Here is an 18,425-nt window from a genome sequence, read left to right as displayed (position 1 = left end):
AACGCTACGTAGATCTGACCACACGTGTAGGTGAGGTTCACATAAAAAATACTTAAAAATATGATTATAAAAAATAAAAATGTCCAAAAGAATCTAGATAAGTTCCACGTGGCACCTTTCTGTCCTCACGTGGTGGCATAACGTGTGTGTTTTCAGGGATTTGCTGTTTCATGCGGATACCTCATTGTCTATGCTTTATTCTGGAAGTTTCACGCTCACGAAACTCGTTAAACCAGGACCTGCAAGGGCTCCTGTTTTGTTCAAATGCAAATGTCCCCTATTTAATAAGTAGGAGCTTTTAATTATACAACGATCACCTTAATATTTTTCAAAAATTTCATTATGTAAAAATTCTTTCCAAGAAAGGATAGGCGGCATTTTGAGAATTCTGAAATCTTCCCATAAATAAAAGATTAGGAGAGTATAATTTTAGGAAACGATTCACATCGATCAACAAAATAAATGTAAATTTTCAAGAATATGCTAGTGATTATTGTCTCTCAGGATTCGAATGTAGATTAACTGACATCATTATATTAATAACGTGTCTTATTTCTAACAAGTGACACATTTTGCATATCTGTATTTAGAAAAAAAAGTAAAAAGAACAAATGAAAAATAAAAAAGGGGGAAGAGTCATAAATGAGATCTTCCATTTCTGTGTTTAAGATGACAATTAGAAAACCAGCAGAGAGAGCAGACAGGAGATGGTTGGGTGGCTGCATGTGTCAGAGGGCGCTGGGGGCACCTCCTTTGGGTAGGGGACTATGCATTTTCCTCGGAAAGATTCTGGGTGTGCCACGGAATGTCGCCCTGTCATGGGCCGTCCTTGGCTGTGCGGATGCTGGGTGAGAGCACGGGGCTGGTGTGGTGGGGCAGGGAGACATGGGGGCTGCTGTCTGGGGCGGTGGCGTGTCCCAGGAGGGACCCCAGGCCACTGCCGTTCACGCAAGCACTCCGGAGCCACACAAAGGTTATAATAAAGTAAATGAACCCAGTCTGCTCATTGCACAAGTCTTTATTGAGCACCTGCTGTGTGCCCAGCCCTGCGGGAGGTACATGGGGGTACAAAACTAGAGGCAGAAATAGCAGGGACCTTGCCAGGTGATGTGGTGGCCGAGGTGCTGGGGCATGGGACGCTGCTGCCAGGCCTGGGACGGGTGCACACAAAGGCTGTGGGTGTCCGGCTGGAGCAGTGAGCGTGCAGGCGCCACGAGGCCGCGGTCCAGCCCTCACTCTACACGAAGGTGAGCTCCGGGAGCCCTGCTGGCATCCTCTCTTCTCCCCACTGCCCCGTCCCAGGACGAGGGGCCTGCAGAGTCATCCAGACCAAGTTTCCACTGTGCAGGGGGCACGGGCCGAGGCTTCCAAGGGAAGGCTGGCCTGGACGGGCGTCTGCCCCGGTGACTTCAGACGACCCACCAAGAGCACAGTGTTTTGGACTCCCGTCACCATCTCCCAAAGCCCCACCCTTAGGTCATTTACTGATCACTGACCACACACAAGGCTTCAAAGCCACGTGCATCCAGAGCTCTCCCCCAAGCAGCTCCGGGGGTCCTAGGTGCTTCCGTGTGCAAACGTCAGACGCTCGACCCTGGTCTCAGAGCATCGAGGCGCCTGCTCTGGGCTTGGCGACTCCGCGGCACCTCGGAAGCTTGTTCAAACTGCCCGGAAACCGTGGTGGGCTTCTGCTCTGCTCGCGTGGGGGACTCTGAGTTGGGGGGCAGGGAAGGCTGGCAGCGGAGAGGATGTGGGCAAGGGGGATGCCGGGCACGGCGAGTGGCCTCGGTGCAGTCACCTGTGCTCTCCCAGGAGCAGCCAGCACGGGACGCCAGATTGGCCGACGGAAGGCTGTCTCGTCTCTGGTTCAACAGAGTGTGTGCAGAGCTAGGCCAAGGCCGCAGAGGGCCCTCACGGACTCCGGGGTCAGACGTCTGCATGGGGAGCCCCAGGCACTGGGGGACGAGTCCGACGGCAGCCGTGTGGACGGAGTGGCGGCACTGAGCGAGCCTTGCGGGGCCACAGCCTCGGGGCGGTGGGGGGAGTGCACCTGCTCCAGGTGCCGCAGCCAGACATCCCCTCCCTGTCACGGTCCTGGAATCCCCGAGAAGGGAAGCAGCAGTGGGCTCAGGGTCGCAGCAGGAGGCGAGTCCCAGGCCACTTGAGCCACAGGAAGGGGACCAGGCGCCGCGTGAAGGTCGCGGTGAAGGTGTAGATGAGTTCTTGTGACTCTGCGTTGGTGAATGTCACGGTGCCGCCTTCATAATCCAGGGCGATGCCCACCCGCCGGGGCCGCAGCGCCGGGAAGAGCTCAGCCTCAGGGTCTGTATTGGCCCAGATGCCCGCAGAGGAGAGGCGCAGCGCCCACACCCCGTCCTCTGGCCGCAGGGACAGGTCCCCCTTCCTCTTCACAGAGTCTCTGGCCACCCCCACCATGCAGCTTTCGAGGACCTCCTCCTCCTCTTCCTCCTCCTCCTCTTCCTCCCCTAATGACTCCTCGTCCTCATCCGTCTCCCAGTCCTCGTACCCGTCCCCGTAGCCCGCCTCCTCTTCCTCCTCCTCCTCCTCCTCCCCCTCCTCCTCCTCCTCGCCCTCCTCTTCATCCTCGGACCAGCCCTCCCTGTCCACCTCCACTTCCCAATACACCTTGCCCCAGGTGAAGCCCTTCCTGCCCAGCACCCCCGGCTCACAGTCAAACTGCTGGGGGTGCAGGTAAGCACTCTGGTAGAGGCTGCTGTAGGTCACACACTTCCAGTCCTCTGACAGCTGCAGGTACCCGCTCGCCGACTGCGGGTCCAACGTGACACTGACTGTGGGGACAACGAAACAGTAGTGCTGTTACTGGGGGGCCTCCGCAGGGCTGCCACACCCTAAAAGCAAGGGCTGTGCAGTGCCCAACCTGACAGCAGGGCCCGGAAGGAGCACAATGCGGGGGCCGGCAGCAGAGACGGCCCCGCATACAGCAGCCACGCGGTCAGGTGGATGAGAACATTGTGCAGACAAGGGTCAGGCAGTCAAGCACGGACTTCTGTTGCAAACCAGAGGCCCAGTGCGGGGTATAGACTTGCTGCTGGGAAATCTCAGCTGTGTAAGAGAAGGGACTCCCTGGGGGCAGCAGGGGACAGTCATGAGTCTCTGTGGGGACGGAGTTCCTAATGGGAGAGGAACTGGGAATGGCCCTTGGACACTCACCTGTCTTATATTCCAAGTCTCTTAGCAGCTTCCCTGGGGAGGAGAAAAGGACAGGAATGACCCTCTAGTCCAGGAAAATTATGGGCCCGTTTTCTGCTCAGACAGGATTAATTTCCAGATAGGGCCTCCCTGACTGACATCCCAAGAAGAAAACAGAAAACAACCAGGAGACACAAGAGTGAGGCCAAAGATGACAGTAAGGAGGTGGCCCCCTCCTTCGATGCAGAGCCCCAGCTCCAACGCCCACCCCAGTTCACCCCCAGCCCTCAGCCAGGCCTGACTCCCACCCCAGTGCACCCCAGCCCGCAGCCAGGCCCTACTCCCACCCCGGTTCACCCCCAGCCCCCAGCCAGGCCCGACTCCCACCCCAGTGCACCCCAGCCCTCACCTTGGAACTCTCTCAGGCCTCGCTGCAAGGACTGAAGTTTCTCTGAGAATTCTCCCGTCTTCTTCTTAACCGCCCGAGCAATGGGCTTCCCAATCCAGAACTTCTTCCGTGGGTACCTGGGAAGACGACAGACAGACCTGTCCCTCAGCTCTCCTTGCGCTTCTCCCGTTCTCATAACAACTATGAAGCAGGAAGGAAAGGTATGACCATCCCCAATCAACGGAGAAACACGGGCACAAAAACACTGACTGAACAGCCCCCAGCTGGGCCGGGACTTGAGCATCCGGAACACTTCTGTCCGCAAGCATGTCTCCGCCCTCATCTCCGTCCCATCTCAGACCCTGGTGGAGCCCTGGCTGCTTCAGAGAGCAAGTCTCCAGGTCCCAGCCATGTTCTGGCTAACCCTAACCCTAGCCGAGGTGGGACCGTTCATTCCAAGGGTCCCATGGAGGGGGTGGGGTGGGGCGGGTGCGCCGTGGAAAGGAGGCTGTTACCTGTTCACGAAGTCCCTGGTGTCCTGGAGGGGAAGAAAGCACAAGCATCAGCCCAGTGGCATCAGACCCCTCACAGGAGGTGCCACAGCGCTGAGAGCCAGGGGTGCAACAGTGAACAGAAGGCTGTGGGCCCTTCCTCCTGCTCTGTGCCCTCGCCCCATCCCGGCACCTGTGCCCCGGGTACGCCTTCCATCTGAGCGGCGCTGGAGGCACGCTGGCCCCTGTGGCTCCCTCGGGTGGAGTGGGAGGGGCTCCCGTCCGGATTTCAGTCCCCAGCAGCACCCCAGCTAGTCTCTCTCTGCCCCCCACACAACTGCACATGATGGAGAAAGGAGGGCTGCCCCTCCCCCGGGGGCAGAGAACGGGGCAGTAAGAGACTTAATCCCCGTCTGATGGAGGAATTTGTGGGAAATGCCAGACACATTTTAGACCAAATGAAGGACAAGAACAAGAGGCCTAGGAATGGAGCTGGGACCGGGTTCCTGACCTGCCTGGCAGCTGGGCCCTCAGCGAGTTTTTCTCATACAGGGCCCTCACCCCCCGCCAGTCCCAATCTGCGAGCCAGAATGCTCAGCGAGGGGCGGCAGGCGGCCCCCCTGTGCGGGTACCTGGAGAGCCTGCCCCGCTGTGTCTCCTGAGGCCAGGCTGCTGGCTGGGACAGCATCTTCCTGGAGGAGGTGGGGGGGCTCCACTGCTGACCCGCCCGGCCACCACAGCCTCCTCCCCGCCCGCAGGGGGAAGGTCCAGGGAGGCTCCAGGAGGAAGGCGGCACAGTGCTGTTTCCACTCTAGTTCAAGGCACTTCCCCTTGGCATCAAAGCTGCCTCCTTCAGGAAGCGTGCCAGGGGCACCCGGCCTGCTCTCCCTCCCACAGAAAACCTTGCCTGTCTCCTCCAGTCCCTCCCTGGGAGAAGCCGCCTTCCCTCGGCCACCCCAGCAGCACGGGCTGCCCGTAGCTTCCCCTGGAGGGACCTGTGGTGGTTGCGACGAGGACAACGGCATGACGAAAACACTCATAACCCTCCCTTCCTCTCACACGGCACTTTCCAACCCCCTCCAACTGGTTTTTGGTAGACTTTGCCCTCTGAAGGGACACCATGCAGGTCACGTCCTCTTGTGCTCGTATGACCACGGGAGGAGGTGGGGCAGGTGGGGGTGACTCTCCTGACATTTCAGTAGAGAAAGTCACGGCCTGAGAGGCGGCGGCTCTCCCAGGGTCCCATGGGGGTACAGGGGACAGAGACCAGCCGCCCCGGAGGCATCTCACCTGCAGGAGCTCTGCAGCCGGCTGCTGCGCCTTGGTCTCCAGCTCGGAGATGACCAGCGCCAGCCGGGCCAGCTCCGCGACACCCCTGCTCTTGTACTTCTCGCGGCCCTCCGCCAGCTCCTGCTGCAGCACCTCCAGCTTCTCCAGCAGGTGCTGCTCCCGCTCCCGCAGGAACTCGTGCGCCTGTTTAAACTCGGCCATGACGTTCTGCCGCTGGTCCTGGATCTTCTTCTGCAGGGGTGTGGAGGGGAGATGGGTGACTGCCCTGCCCCACACTGGAGAGCCCCGGCAGTGTCTCCTGGTGGGGCTGCATGAGGCCGGCTCGCACCCCTATCCGTGCACTGTGGGACCTCAGAGCACGGCTGGGCCAACCTCCCTCCGACACAGACTCCCCTGCAGGAAATGCGGGGACAGCCCTCGCACCCCATCTCTAATCAAACAGGAAGTGCTGTCTCTGCTTCCCAGCTGTGGTAGCCCTGGCTGCAGGACTCAGCACACAGGGTCCCCAGGATGCCCCACAGCCTCCCAGGCCTCCCCACTGTGCTCATCCCGCAGCCAGCGCCCCCCTCCCAAGGCCCCTGGCTCCCCACCACATCGGGAGTCCAGTCCCCCCATCCGTAACAGGAAGGGCTTTGCCGGGACCTCCTCGGTCCCCTGCACACTGGCAGTCCGGAGCAGCTGCTGCCAGACGTGGCCCACGGCTGCAGCGAGCCACACCTGTGCAGGAGCGCCCGCACGCACACACGATATGGAAGCCAGCCCGAAGCCCCCAGCTCAGACCGTCAGGGCTCAGCCTCTGCCGCTCAGCCCCCTCCAGCTCCCTCCCCACATGGCCGCGGCCTCAGGCTCTCACAGCCCCACATACCAGTGCAGTCAGGATATCAGCTTCTCCCTTTGCCTGGGAGCCCTGAATTTTGTCCCGGTCTCTCCTCAAGGTACTCAGGTGGTTCAGGATTTTCTCCTGCGGAAAGACAAGCCATGGGGATGGATGCGCTGTGGCTGAGCACCCCCGTGGGCCACAAAGTGTTGGGGAGCGCGCCCGGCCTCGCCCCTGGGCGGGTGGAGCCCGCTTACCCTGTGGGGCTGGGCGGCCTTCTCCACCAGGACGGCCGTGTGCGGCCTGTGCTCCCTGGACTCGCGGCACATGACGCACAGCAGCTTGCCGTCGTCCTCGCAGTAGTAATGCAGCTTCTCCCGGTGCCGCTCGCACAGCCTGGTGTCCGGCGGCTCCCGGGCCGCGTCCCCAGGCTGCCTGTCCTTATCCACCTTCAGCCGCTCGATGTTCTCCACCAGGCTGGCCAGCTGCCACACTGGCCGGATGTTCTCCTTCTTGAACGGCTTCTTGCAGAGCGGGCAGACGGGGCGGCCCCCCGACGCCGGCCGCACGTCCGTGGTGCAGCTGCGGCAGAATACGTGGCCGCAGTCGATGGTCACGGGGTCCCGCAGGTAGTCGAGGCAGATGGAGCAGGTGACCTCCTCCTCCAGGCTGCGCAGCGGGGCCGACGTGGCCATGGTGCCCTTGGCTGGGAGGGGCCGCGCTGCGCCCACGGAGGCTTCTCGTCCTGGGAGAGCAGACGCTGAGTCAGGAGCAGGCCCAGGGAGGGGCAGAGGCGGCGGGGCACGGAGCGGGTGCGGGGGTGCGGGGAGAGAGCACAGCGCGGCTGGCCCCGACCGCGCCGCGGGGAACCTGCTCTGAGGCACCGCTTATGACGGAGTGAGATCCGGGTTAGCGGGAGACGCGTCGCCCACACACCTCCGTGTCTACGCTGCGCGGTGGTCCCCACTGGAGACGCGTCGTCGCCCACACACCTCTGCATCTACACTGCGCGGCGCTCCCTGCTCCCTGCCGGAGACGCGTTGTCGCCCACACACCCCCAGCGCCTAAGCTGCCCCGGGCAGAGCGCAAGCCGCCCTGCTGCTCGTGAGGGCGGGCAGCGGAGCCCAGGAGACCCGGAGGCTCTTAGCCCAAACTCCAGAAGCTTGGAGAGTCGGGGACGTGCCCTGGGCTGCGCCGTGGCTTCGGTCTCCTGCCCTTTCCCCGCAGACGCCGTGTGCCCCCGGGCACGGCCTGGCCACCCCGCTGCTGGCAGGTGTGGCCCGATGGGCCACGCTCGAGGGAAACCAGTGTGGAGGGGACTCCCAGCGGGCAGTCACTGTGGCCTGCGGCTGGGGATCTGACCCTCGGAGGGAGCACAGCAGCGGCGCGCAGACCAGACCTCAGCCCTGCTCACCCCCACGGACCTCCGCAGCCTGCCGACCCCAGCCCACGTCCTGCCCGAGCAGCCTCCGCTGGGCTGAGCGGCCTCCTGCCCCGTCCTGTGTGACCACAGGAACCGCTCTTACGTGCTCTGAGCCTCAGTCTGCCCATCGTAAAATGTGGACTTTGGCCTTGCTGAGTGGGCTGAGTCCGAGAATCTGCAGGGGAACCAGGGAAGGGAGCCTCCCGCATCCAGCGAGAGCAGGCAGGGACTGAGCAGGGTGGACACGCACCGTGGCAGCAAGAGGGGACCTGCGTATGAAGCCGCCACAGGGACGTGTGTTGCCAGTTCCAGTCCTTGGTGGCGGGCGGCACTGGGACCCAAGGAGGGTAGCCAGCGGCGGAGGCGTGAGGGGAGCGCCTGGGGCCACGGGCGAGGCAGTGCTGCCGTGGATTCTGGACACGGTAAGCCCATCACCGAGAGCCCAGGGGCCCTGAGCTCCTTTCCCGGCAGCGACATGAGGGAGCTGCAGAGGAGCCCCAGTCAGAAATAAAACAGGAGACAGGGTCTGCTTCTGGAGAGCGGACGCAGTCCGACGGCTGAGCCGTACAAGAGCAGGACCGTCCAGCCACATGGGGTCACCACGCCTTGGACCGGACGCCCTGGCACAGATCTGGAAGGCTCCCGTGCGTGCAGAGCCCACGTACAGGAACAAAGACCAGGCGGCGTCCAGGATGTTGGCTGGGTGGTAACCGATCCTGGGGACTGCCTGGTGTCACTCTGTGCTGGGGACATCATCTGACCCGAGCCATCAGGCCCGACACAAACAGGGCAACGGCGGGTGCTGGGGATCCGTGGGCTGGGAGCCCTTCACCCTGCGACTGCCAAGCGGCTTGCAGCTGAAAAGCAGAGGCCGTGGGTCTCTGTCCCGGCTGCGGGGCCGGCAGGGTAACTAATGCGGACGCTCAGCCCCAGCTCACTGTCCGCATGAGACCCGCCCCTCTCCCATACAGCAGGTGCTCACAGCCAGGCTCCATGCCAACACCGCGTCACCGCAATCCCACGGGTACGATGTACCAACCGGTCCAGGCTACAGAAGCACGCGGCCCATCGGTGTAGCAGGCATGATGGAGCTCGCAGCACCCTGCCCTGCAGCCCTCTTCATTATCAGAGGCTGGCCTGATCACAAGGGAGATCAGGGGACATGTCCCCGCTGCCGACGGCCCCCGTGGATGGCCTCCCATGGAACCTTGGTAATGCAGAAGTCCGGTGATCACCAGAGCCCTGCCCAAGCCCACAGTGCTCACAGGTGCACAACCCGGCATCTGCTTCCCCAAAGGGCACCACGGGGAGACACGATATCCCCTTTGAAGTCATCCTGCCGAAACTGGCCTGATGGGACCTCACCGAGCCTTTGGGCATACCTTCCGATTTACAGAAAACAGGAGGCACAGGGAGCTGAGCCCCAGCACATCCTGAGGAAACGGACACATCCAGAATATGGGACATTCCAGAGGACACTGGCCCAGCAGTGTCAGGGGCGCCAGGGTGCTGTTGGTGACACGTTGGATCTCGGTTTGGTCTCAGGTCGTGACCTCAGGGTGGTGAGATGGGGCGCGCGTCAGGCTCTACGCCGAGCGCAGAGTCTGCTGGTCTCCCTCTCGCTCTGGCCCACCCCACTCAGTGCGCTCTCGCCAATAAATAAATATATAAATCTTAAGAAAAAGTGAATGTCACAGAAAAAAAGAATTGTTCTTGACTTAAAAAGACCAAGAGGAAAAACAGCCAAAGGCAAACACCTTGACTAGATCCTGTTTTGTTTCGTTTTAAGAAGCCATAAAGATAGTTTTGGGACAACGAGAAGGAGGCTGACAAGAGGTTGGGCACTACGGGGCTGCTCCTAACTTCTGCTGGGGTTTACGGAAGGCGGGAGGGGGACATCCCCGGTGGGTGACGCATGCTGCCGCCTTCGGAGCTGGGGACAGCAGCTTTGCGCAGCTCGGCAGAACGCCACACAGGACCCTTGTGAGCACAGGGGCTATGGTTTTCTGTCGTCCCGAAAGGAAGGGTATGAGGCTGCGTAGGCAAGAGAGACGTTAAAGGTCGCCGGTGGCGATCAGGGTGCTGCCGCGGGCAGAGGCCCGGTGCTCCGTCTGCACAGGGGAGCGGCTTCCGGGGAGCTGAACAGGCGCTCGTGCACAGAGCGGCCAGTGGCCAGCACTTCCCACGTGGTCCCGCCACTCGGGTCCGCAGACGGAGCCCACAGCAGCTTCTGCTGCTGCTCGCACGCAAGGCTGCGGTCCCGCAAGGCAGGGCCGCGTGACCAGCACTCACTCGGACCCGCCTCGTCTGCCATGTCCACGTCTCATGTGACTCAGCGCTCGGTATGCTCTTCACGTGACTCAGCGCTCGGTATGCTCTTCTGAGAACACAGAGGCTCGGTGAGGTCCGGTGGTGGCCCAGGGGCACGGCTTGGGGTGGGGGGCCTCATGGCTAGGCTGTCCCAGCCCGTGGGACACCAGGAAGCTCAGATGGAGCCATGTGCATGGATGCGTTTCTCAAGCTGGACAGTGTGGGCCGGCCAGTGTAGACGCTGGACACAGGGGTTCCAGGGAGTCTGCTCCCCACCCCACATTCAGAGCCAGCAAAACACCGACCCCCGGTACCTCCCCTACGTTCTGCCTTCTCTACCACTTCACGCTTCTGGAACATTCTATCTCTCAGGCTTCCAGAGTAGGGGGCAGCCGTCACGCCACTCTCCACGCCTGGAGCTGGGGCAGACAGGAACAACAGAAAGCCAAAGCTGGAAAAACCCTCCACAATGGCCACGCCCACCCAGGCCCCTGTCCCCAGATGAGAATTCAGAAGCCTGGGGTCATCCCACGGGGGCCCTTGTGGCAGAGGCCACGCATCCCCACTCCGGCGTGGCCAGCTCTTCCGTCCCTTCTAGAAGCCAGAGGCTGGGTGCGAACTGGAGGCAGGCAGAGCTGGAAACACCCCTCTCCGTCCGGGTCTCCTCTCCCCGCCTCACTGGTCTCTTGACCTCAGAAAGGCCCCTCCGTGCACGGCGACAGACGGGCCAGGTGGCACCATGTGCAGGCAGCACGCTCGAGGCTGCGGGACCCGGCACGATTCCTGCCGAAGAGAATGGCGAGGAGCTGCAAGAACCAGCGGAAGGAGGCTGCAGTGGGAGTCCGCACCTCGGGGCAGGCACACGTCTCACCCCACCCCTGCGCCGGCCCTGCAGCCGCCAAAGTGGTCAGAACTCCGCCCCTTGTTTCTTAACAGCTGCCAACTTCTGCTCTGGACCGAAATTCTCCTTCCACCTTCCGTGGTTCCTGCTGCCCCGCACCAATCCCCCAGGATGCCCTGGGAGGGTCCCAGGAGACACCGAGCCCCAGCGGCGCTCTTCGCGGCTCAGAGGAGTGAGCAGATGGGCCGTGGTTTGCACCCTGGCCTCCAGGGCTGCTCCTCGTGCCTTCCCTCGGGGGTCTGATAGGAGCCCCGTCTTTCCCATCATCAGAGCACGTAGCTGAGGGCTCCAGTCCCTGTGGGAAACCCACCTGGGGCTCCTGGGACCCAGGTGAAGCCCCATTTCTTTTTTTTTTTTTTTTCCTTTTATTTATTTGACAGAGAGAGAGACAGCGAGAGAGGGAACCCAAGCAGGGGGAGCAGGAGAGGGAGAATCAGGCTCCCCGCTGAGCAGGGAGCTCGATGCGGTGAAGCCCCATTTCAATGAGCAAATTCCCCTCAAAGTCAATGTCTGTGACGCCTCTTCCAAACCTCGAGAGGACAGAATTCTGATTCCGGATGAGCAGCCACAGCGCGGCGGGTGATGTCACAGGGCCCCTCAGAGTCCACAGCGGTGGCTATGGGCCTGGCGCTGGCTGGTCTCAGGGGACACAGGCCTCTGGACAGTGCATTCCTGATGTCATGGGTGGGTGACGGCTCTCCCCAGGGCCGGGGTCAGCATGCTCTGAATCCCTGGGGCCAGGATGAGACGCGCTCTGAATGGTGGGAATGGCTCCGGGGCTCAGCGGGGCGTGGGACGGGCCTTAGGGTGCCAAGGAGGAGCTCTCGGGGGCAGAGCTCCTCCAAGAGTTCACAGATTTGTGCTGGAGGCCTAGTATGTGCCAGGCACTGGGGATGCCGCACAGGGCAAAACCCCTGCCCTCCCAGAGCCCCCAGCACACTGTCATACGGCCGGGTGAGACTTCGGGGGTTGGGACTGGGGCTGACGGTGGGGGCCACAACCCCCAAGGATTTCCCAACAAACGTATGGCTCCCACGGATTACTTATGGCTCCGGCCTCCGCTGATCAGCGTGCCCGCCCCCAAGGCCAGCCTTCAGCTCTCCAAACACACCCCTCCCTTGCTCAAACATCCCTGTGCCCGCATGGCCACCCCGGGGAAACCCCTCCGAGGCTCTCTGTGGCTCCAGGGGCAAAGTCACACCTCCCTCCTGCCTCTGCAATGCCCAGCCCAGGCTCATTTCCCGCTATTCCCCCCCAGAGCTGGCCCACGGCCAAACCAAACCCCTCTCCAGGCCCCGGAAGGTGCCACGCTCCCCCATGCCCAAGCCTCCCTGCTGCATGAGCCATCTGAACGGGCTGCCCCCTCACCCCCAGGGAGCCCGCTCCTGGCCCAGCCCGCAGTATCTGCTGAAAGCCACCTCCTTGGGATCCTTCCTGAGTGACGGGCGGAGGCCACATGCTCTGCTCCCACACTGCCCTTGGGCACGTCCCGGCAGGGGTGAGGCCAGGCTCATCAGTACACTTGGGTGTCTCTGTAGCTCTCCCTACCACAAGCGGACGCAGACTGGTGTCTGCCTTATCCGCAGGAGGCAGCAGTCCTCCCCACCTGCCCCTCCCGTCTGACCAGAGGCTCCACGACTCGGCACAGACAGCTGCATTCCCCGGTGCCCCGAGCGACAAGAACAGCAGGCCTGGGAGATGCCCGTCACTCCCTCCCGTCTACACCGCACTGTGCGTTCATCAAGCACACTTTACGCTCCCTGGTACAGATGTGATCATAGTGCATTTGTCTGCAGGGGTGCGCAGAAACACCATGTTGTGTGGCTCATTCATGGGAATGGAGCTGCCTCTGTTCATTTTCACTGCTTTCCAATGTTGTGGCTCTACCTTGGAGATACTGGCGGCTCGGGTCCCAGACCAGCACAACGGAGTGAATACCGCCACAGGGCCAGCCAGGAGCACACACGAAAGCTGTGTTTACGCTCTGTGGCAGTGCACGAAGTGCACAGTCGTGTCAGGGCTAAAGACAGACCTTGATTACGAAATGACTCATTCCAAGAACTGCTGTCACCTAAGCGTTAGTCACAGGAGCCCACGAGATCACAGTAACAACTATATTAACTACACTAATGACGCACAGGTCTGAGATATCTGAGATATCCTGAGACACACAGACACGGAGCCAGAAACGGCAGCTGCAAAGTGGGTCCGACAGACTTGCCCGCTGCAGGGTCGCCACGAACCCCCATCCATAACACACACGGCGTCTGTGGCACGCAGGAAGATGAAGTGTGCCCGCGGGCCCCTTCTCCCGGCCCCCTGACCGTTTCCTGTTTGGGACAATGGCAAACACCGTTCTGTGAAGGTCTATACACGTGTCCTGGGACACAGAAGCAAGCAGATGCATCCTTGACCCAGTCGGGCCACCCTGTTCCCACACTGACTGTAGCAGTGTGCATTCCAAGTGGCAGGCCACGGGCGCTCACGCTGCCTCACGGCCTTGCCAGCACCTGCCACTGTGGGCGTTGACACGTGTGCGTCTCCAGGAGGGAAAGGGAATCCCACGGTGTGTTTAATGCTGAAGGGAAGGGACGGGGATGAAGCGGGAAGGGCAGGGCAGCTGGGGCAGAGCGCTACAGCAGACAACAGCAGGATGGCACTGTGCTCCCCGCTCCCAGCAGTCACCCTGCAGACGCTTTACCTTCGGGGAGGGGTCTGCCCGGCTTCCACGCACACTTCCCTTGCTAACTTCGCTCCCTTGGCGCAGGTTCTTTGACCACAGCTCCCCCTCGGCTCACGGTGGAGCAAGGGAATGGGTCTACACCTGCCTGACCTCGGGGCTTGCTTCAGAGGCGAGGCTAGCTACCACTCGAGTCTGCCAGTCACAAGGAGACCACGCTGAGACGGGAACGATTCTGCGGTTTTTCAAGAGTTTGCGAGAGGTGACCTCAGCATGGTTTGAAGCTACAAGAGCAGTTTTGCAGAGCAGAGGGCCAGCCCGTTTGAGAAGGAAGCCAACCTGGAGAGGAAGCAGAAGAAACCCGATCCTCAGGGCACCTCGTAAAACCCTCCTCTGGCTGCGCCTGGAGCTGGATCGACCCTTGACCTGTGCCACTGCTTGAGGCAGTAAATGGCCTTTATGTTCAGCTCCGTGCACCCAGGAGTCACCTGACCAAAAAAGGGAATCCTGCCTGATACAGCACAGGACGTTATTGAAGGTGACTGGGCTGAAATACACAAAGAATTTGTGCCCCCCCCCCCAAAAAATCTGCCTATTTCTCTAGACAAAGGTAGACACCCGGTGGCGGCTCCCCCTCCCGCCCCACAGGTGGAATGCAACCTGCCAGGGCCTGCCCGATGTCCCAGCCACTCTTGGCCCTCGGCCCCGTCCGCAGCTCCAGGGACACGATCAGAACCTTCTTCTGTCCCTAGCTGTTACTCTAACCAAAGCCGACAGGGAAGACTCCCCACCGAAACCCAGTTTTCACCCAGCTGCCACGACTCAGCTGTGCAGCCTGGGGCCGTGTTCTTGACCTTTGCACAGCTCCATAGGACCGGAAGAGGTGGGGGTGGGGAGGCACCTAGACCACGTACAGGCAGACCAAAGTCAATGCACGGTGAGCACACGAGCGTTGTGTGCAGCCTAATGTCACGGCAGATACCACTGCACACAGATGGAATCTGTCGGTCAGGCACCCTCTGTGCTGGTTTCCTACAATCTGGCCATCAGGCAGGACAGGGCCAGCTTATCAGACGAGTTCTTTCAAGATCATCAGTGGAGCCTGGAGCTCCCCATCTGCAGGTTAGTCAGACAGAGATACTTGACCACTCACTTCCCGGAGCAAGGAGGGATCTGAGAACTGGCAAGGGGGTACACTTCTCATCGAACGTAAGATACCCACACCACTGCATTGCAGCCTCTCCGAAACGTGATCCGTAGCATATCCTAACTGAACTAGGGGGACGTGTTTTCCACCATGTCCCGTCATGTATAAACTGACTGCCTCTTAGATCTGGTGCAGGGTAGCCCGTCTCCTACCAGGCGCCGTGGACACACCGCTCTCCTCTTGGCCCTCTCCCCCTTCCGTCCTAGCCGTGGCCAGCACTGCACCGCAGGGCCCACACAGTCCCCACGATCGGGCCCCCACTGTGGCCTCAGCCTAACGCAGCTCCATCTCTAGGGCCTCCACTCCCCACGCCCTGTGCCGGCACATGGTCTCTGTCCCAGTGCATAGTGGACGGCTGGAATCAGACACCACCCGTGTGAGGCCCCCCATGCCCATCCCACCTTCCAGCTGAATGGCTCCCCCCACCCCGGGAGGCTCCCGCAGCTCTGCAAGTGCCACGGGTCATTACAGTACTACCAGCAGCTGACGCGGCTACCCACCGCCCCCCACCAGAAGGTGAACCCAGGCACCATTCCTCGCCGGTCCCTATCCCCAGGACCTGGCACAGACGTGCTCCATGCCTCCAGATCCCACCCTCTTCTTCACCCCCCTACCCCCACCAGGCTTCCCTTGGCCCCTTCACGATCTTGCTTCTGCAGAAGGCCCCCTCTGATTAGATGTTCTTGACCACAAACATTTCCCGGATCTCCCCCTGTCTCCCTCCACACACCCTGTTTTGGGGAGAAGGTCAACATTTCATGTGTACCGATCTGGTGAGCTGTACTTCCTCCTGGGTAACAGTCCAATTAAGCCTTTGTTTTCCAAAGCCACTGTCTTTCCATTCTGATCCCGAGGCCCAAGTCTGGAGTCACCTCAAGAAACCTCAGTTAGGACCATGGACTTCCTTTGCGGCTCACGATGTGTTCTGGGGTGGTCTGACACCAGCCTGTCACTCCCTTGCAGGAAAGAGACGGCTAAGATACCACCTTCTCCTGGGCCTCAGCTTCCTTACTTCCCTCTCAAGGAGGGGAATAAAACATCTTGTCAAGTTCATCACACTGTTTGACGTTCATGGGACGCCCCCCAGTCAAAGTGCTTTCAATAGTAAAAAGCTCTATAAAAATACATGCTAGGAAGGACACAGGAGCCAACTTGGAAGAGCCCCCAGTAACCAAAGCCACAACAACTGGAGCAACAAAATAAAAGAGGATTGGATTATACCCGAAAGTACAAAATAAACATCCATGAGTCCGTGCTGGTGTTAATGGGTTGAATAAATTAATAAATAAGAGAGATGATTTGCTATGCAAAGAGTTCCAAACACTGGGTGTAGCTACTTGTCCTCAAGGAGGAGGAGCATACCGGCCCCTCCTTGGGTGTGGGCTGCGCAGTCACTTCTTTGCAAAGAGTACAGTGTGAAATGGCAGGGGGGGGGGGTCGGCGGGAGATACAGTAACTTGACAGCCAAGAAACCTGCTAAGCACTTTCTCAGGTGATCACAAGCAACATCAAGTCTTAAATCGTGTGGACAGTATGTACCCTTGACCCCAGGTCATCAACAGGGCAACCTACCTCAGTAGTCTTCCAATAAGCGAGAGCCTGGTCTCAGGAGAAAAACATCCAGTTCCAGTAGACGGGCACCCTACACTCCACCAGCATTTCTCAAAACTGTCAAGATCATCCCACAGCCAAGCAGAGCCTCAGCAGACATGACAACCAAATGCAACCTGGTAAGGTGGCAGGGATCACCGCACAGAACAGGTGCTTAGGTGGACACGCGGTCAATCGGGAGAAGGACAGACTTGGGCCAATAACAGATCAATACCGGTTCATTAACTGTAACAAATGCATCATGCGAACGTAAGATGTTAATCAAGGGGGGAAAGGTCTGGGATATGTGGGAACCCTACTACCTTTGCAATTTCTTCTATGAGCTTAGAGTTGTTCTAAGCAAATCTATTCAGGAAAAAAAATGCACTTTGGTGAAGAAAACCCATAAAGCCTGTTTTTTAAAAGAGCTGTTGCTTCTAAACTTGGGGGAGGCTCGGGCAGTGTCCCCGCACGATCTGCGGCAGGCATGACCGGATGCCATTCCCCCATCCTCGCGGTGGGGTCAGGATCCAGGGTGCAGAGGGAATCCGGTCCTTCCTCGAGGGCCAAGTGGGGTCAGATAATGAGGGCGCTCGCGGCTGGCGGAGGGAGTTCGTGCACGGCTCCGAGGACCGGGGGCCGGCCTTCCTTACTGCACAACCTACCCCCCCCCCCCACCGCCCCGGGGCCCCGGGCACCTGCTGGCGCTTGGGGCGGAGGCCGGCCGGGGCCCAGCGCGCGCGCCGCGGCAGATCGCCCACCACCTCGCCCCCGACCCCGCGTCCGCTTCCTCGACTCACCGCACTGCCGCGCTCCGGGCCGCGAACACCGGCCTGAGGGGCCTCCCGGCTCTCCCGCCGCGGCCGGTTCCGGGTCGCGTCCCCACCGCGCGGCCTCCGGGATCCGCCGAGCGCGGCTCCGAGATTTCTCCCCGGATCAGCGCCCGGATTGGCTCCTGCCTAACACCGTCTCCCAATGGGAGCGCGAGTCTCCTCTACGTCACCATCACTGGGCAAATCCGGGGGCCTCTGAAGGGGGCGGGGCGACGAGGGCCGAAGCGCACGGACCTGCGACCGGGCGGAGCCGGGGTGCGCGGGAGCCGCAGCGGGGGTGGGGCGGGCAGGGCGCGCTCCCGGGGTGCTGGAGAGGGGCGCCGTTCCCAGGCCTAGCTGAGCGGGAACCCCATGCCCTCCCCCTGCGCGCGCTCCGGGCCGAAGGGGAGCTCTGCGGCCGAGCGGGTCTCGCCGTAGGCTCGGCATTAAATAGGACTCCCTGCCCCCAACCTGGCCTAATTTTGCTTCCTGAACCCGGAAGGCCTTTAGCAAGCACGTCCTTAAAGGGGGTTATTTACAAAAATTAGCTACCCTTTTCGAGGCATCTGCGATGAGCGAGGAGCTTTACCTAAAACACCTTTCAGCAGGGCAGCACGACTGTCCCCACTGCACAGAAGGGACAAGCGAGGCTCCAGGCGCTGGCGGCCCGGCCCCGCTCCGTGCAGCTGTCTCCCTCCCAGTGGCTGGGTCCGGGGTGCCCTGAGCCCTCGCGGTGGTGGTGGGGCTTTCCTGGAGCTCCGGCGCATCCCCCGGCCCCCCGCTCCCCCCAGGCTGCGCGGGGTCGGGGGCGGCCGGGAAAGGGTCTCCGCGTCAGGCACCTACCTGCTCCCGCCCGGAAGGGTGGTCGCGAGGTCCCGGAGTGGACGCGGGTCGGCCGCCTCGCCAGGGGAAGTGGCTCTCAGGGTCCCAAACCCTAGAACCTGCCCGGGCCCCGCCCCTCGCGCGGGGTGGGGCAGGAATTTGAGGCGAAAGCACCGGGTTTAAAGAGTGGCGGTGTGGAGGGTTGTGTGTTCCGACCTACACGCCCTCGGTCTCCGCCCCCACGCCGGGCCGTCCTCTCTCGCTTTCGGTCTCCTCCGGGGCGAGGGGTGTGGCCCTCCCCTACCCGACCGGACTCGGGCGCGCGGGGCGCTGGCTGGGGTCTGAGCACCCGCTCCGCTAGACGCCTCTGGGGAAGACGGCGGGAGGTTTCGGCCGCGGATCTGCTCTCTCCCGTCCCTAGGACCCGGCAGCTCCACTCAGAGGCCATTCGGGGATCGTCCCGCCGGGGAGGCCCCGTGCCCTGCTTCGGACAGTCGGTCTCTTCCCCGCACACTTGCAGCCA

General features: G+C 61.2%; 1 protein-coding gene across 2 annotated transcripts; it reads right to left on the bottom strand.

The window, feature by feature from the left end:
• Positions 1 to 1,946: 1,946 nt before the first annotated feature.
• LOC116861248 (tripartite motif-containing protein 26) lies at positions 1,947 to 17,987 on the bottom strand. 2 transcript variants are annotated; one of them, XM_032847798.1, is made up of 8 exons: positions 17,924 to 17,987; positions 6,415 to 6,902; positions 6,206 to 6,301; positions 5,341 to 5,571; positions 4,075 to 4,097; positions 3,581 to 3,696; positions 3,193 to 3,225; positions 1,947 to 2,810 (listed from the first exon to the last, which is right to left on the bottom strand). In XM_032847798.1, the coding sequence occupies exons 2-8, from the start codon at positions 6,850 to 6,852 to the stop codon at positions 2,128 to 2,130; spliced, it is 1,620 nt and encodes a 539-aa protein (XP_032703689.1). In that variant the 5' UTR covers positions 6,853 to 6,902; positions 17,924 to 17,987; the 3' UTR covers positions 1,947 to 2,127. The 2 variants fall into 2 exon arrangements, with proteins under 2 accessions (XP_032703689.1, XP_032703690.1); XM_032847799.1 differs by lacking the exon at positions 17,924 to 17,987 and adding an exon at positions 17,069 to 17,772.
• Between the last annotated feature and the right edge of the window lie 438 nt (positions 17,988 to 18,425).

The sequence above is a fragment of the Lontra canadensis genome, unplaced genomic scaffold (assembly GCF_010015895.1).
Source record: "Lontra canadensis isolate GAN:19392208 unplaced genomic scaffold, GSC_riverotter_1.0 scaffold194, whole genome shotgun sequence".
Lineage (NCBI taxonomy): Eukaryota > Metazoa > Chordata > Mammalia > Carnivora > Mustelidae > Lontra > Lontra canadensis.
This window is presented reverse-complemented; position numbering and strand designations above follow the sequence as displayed.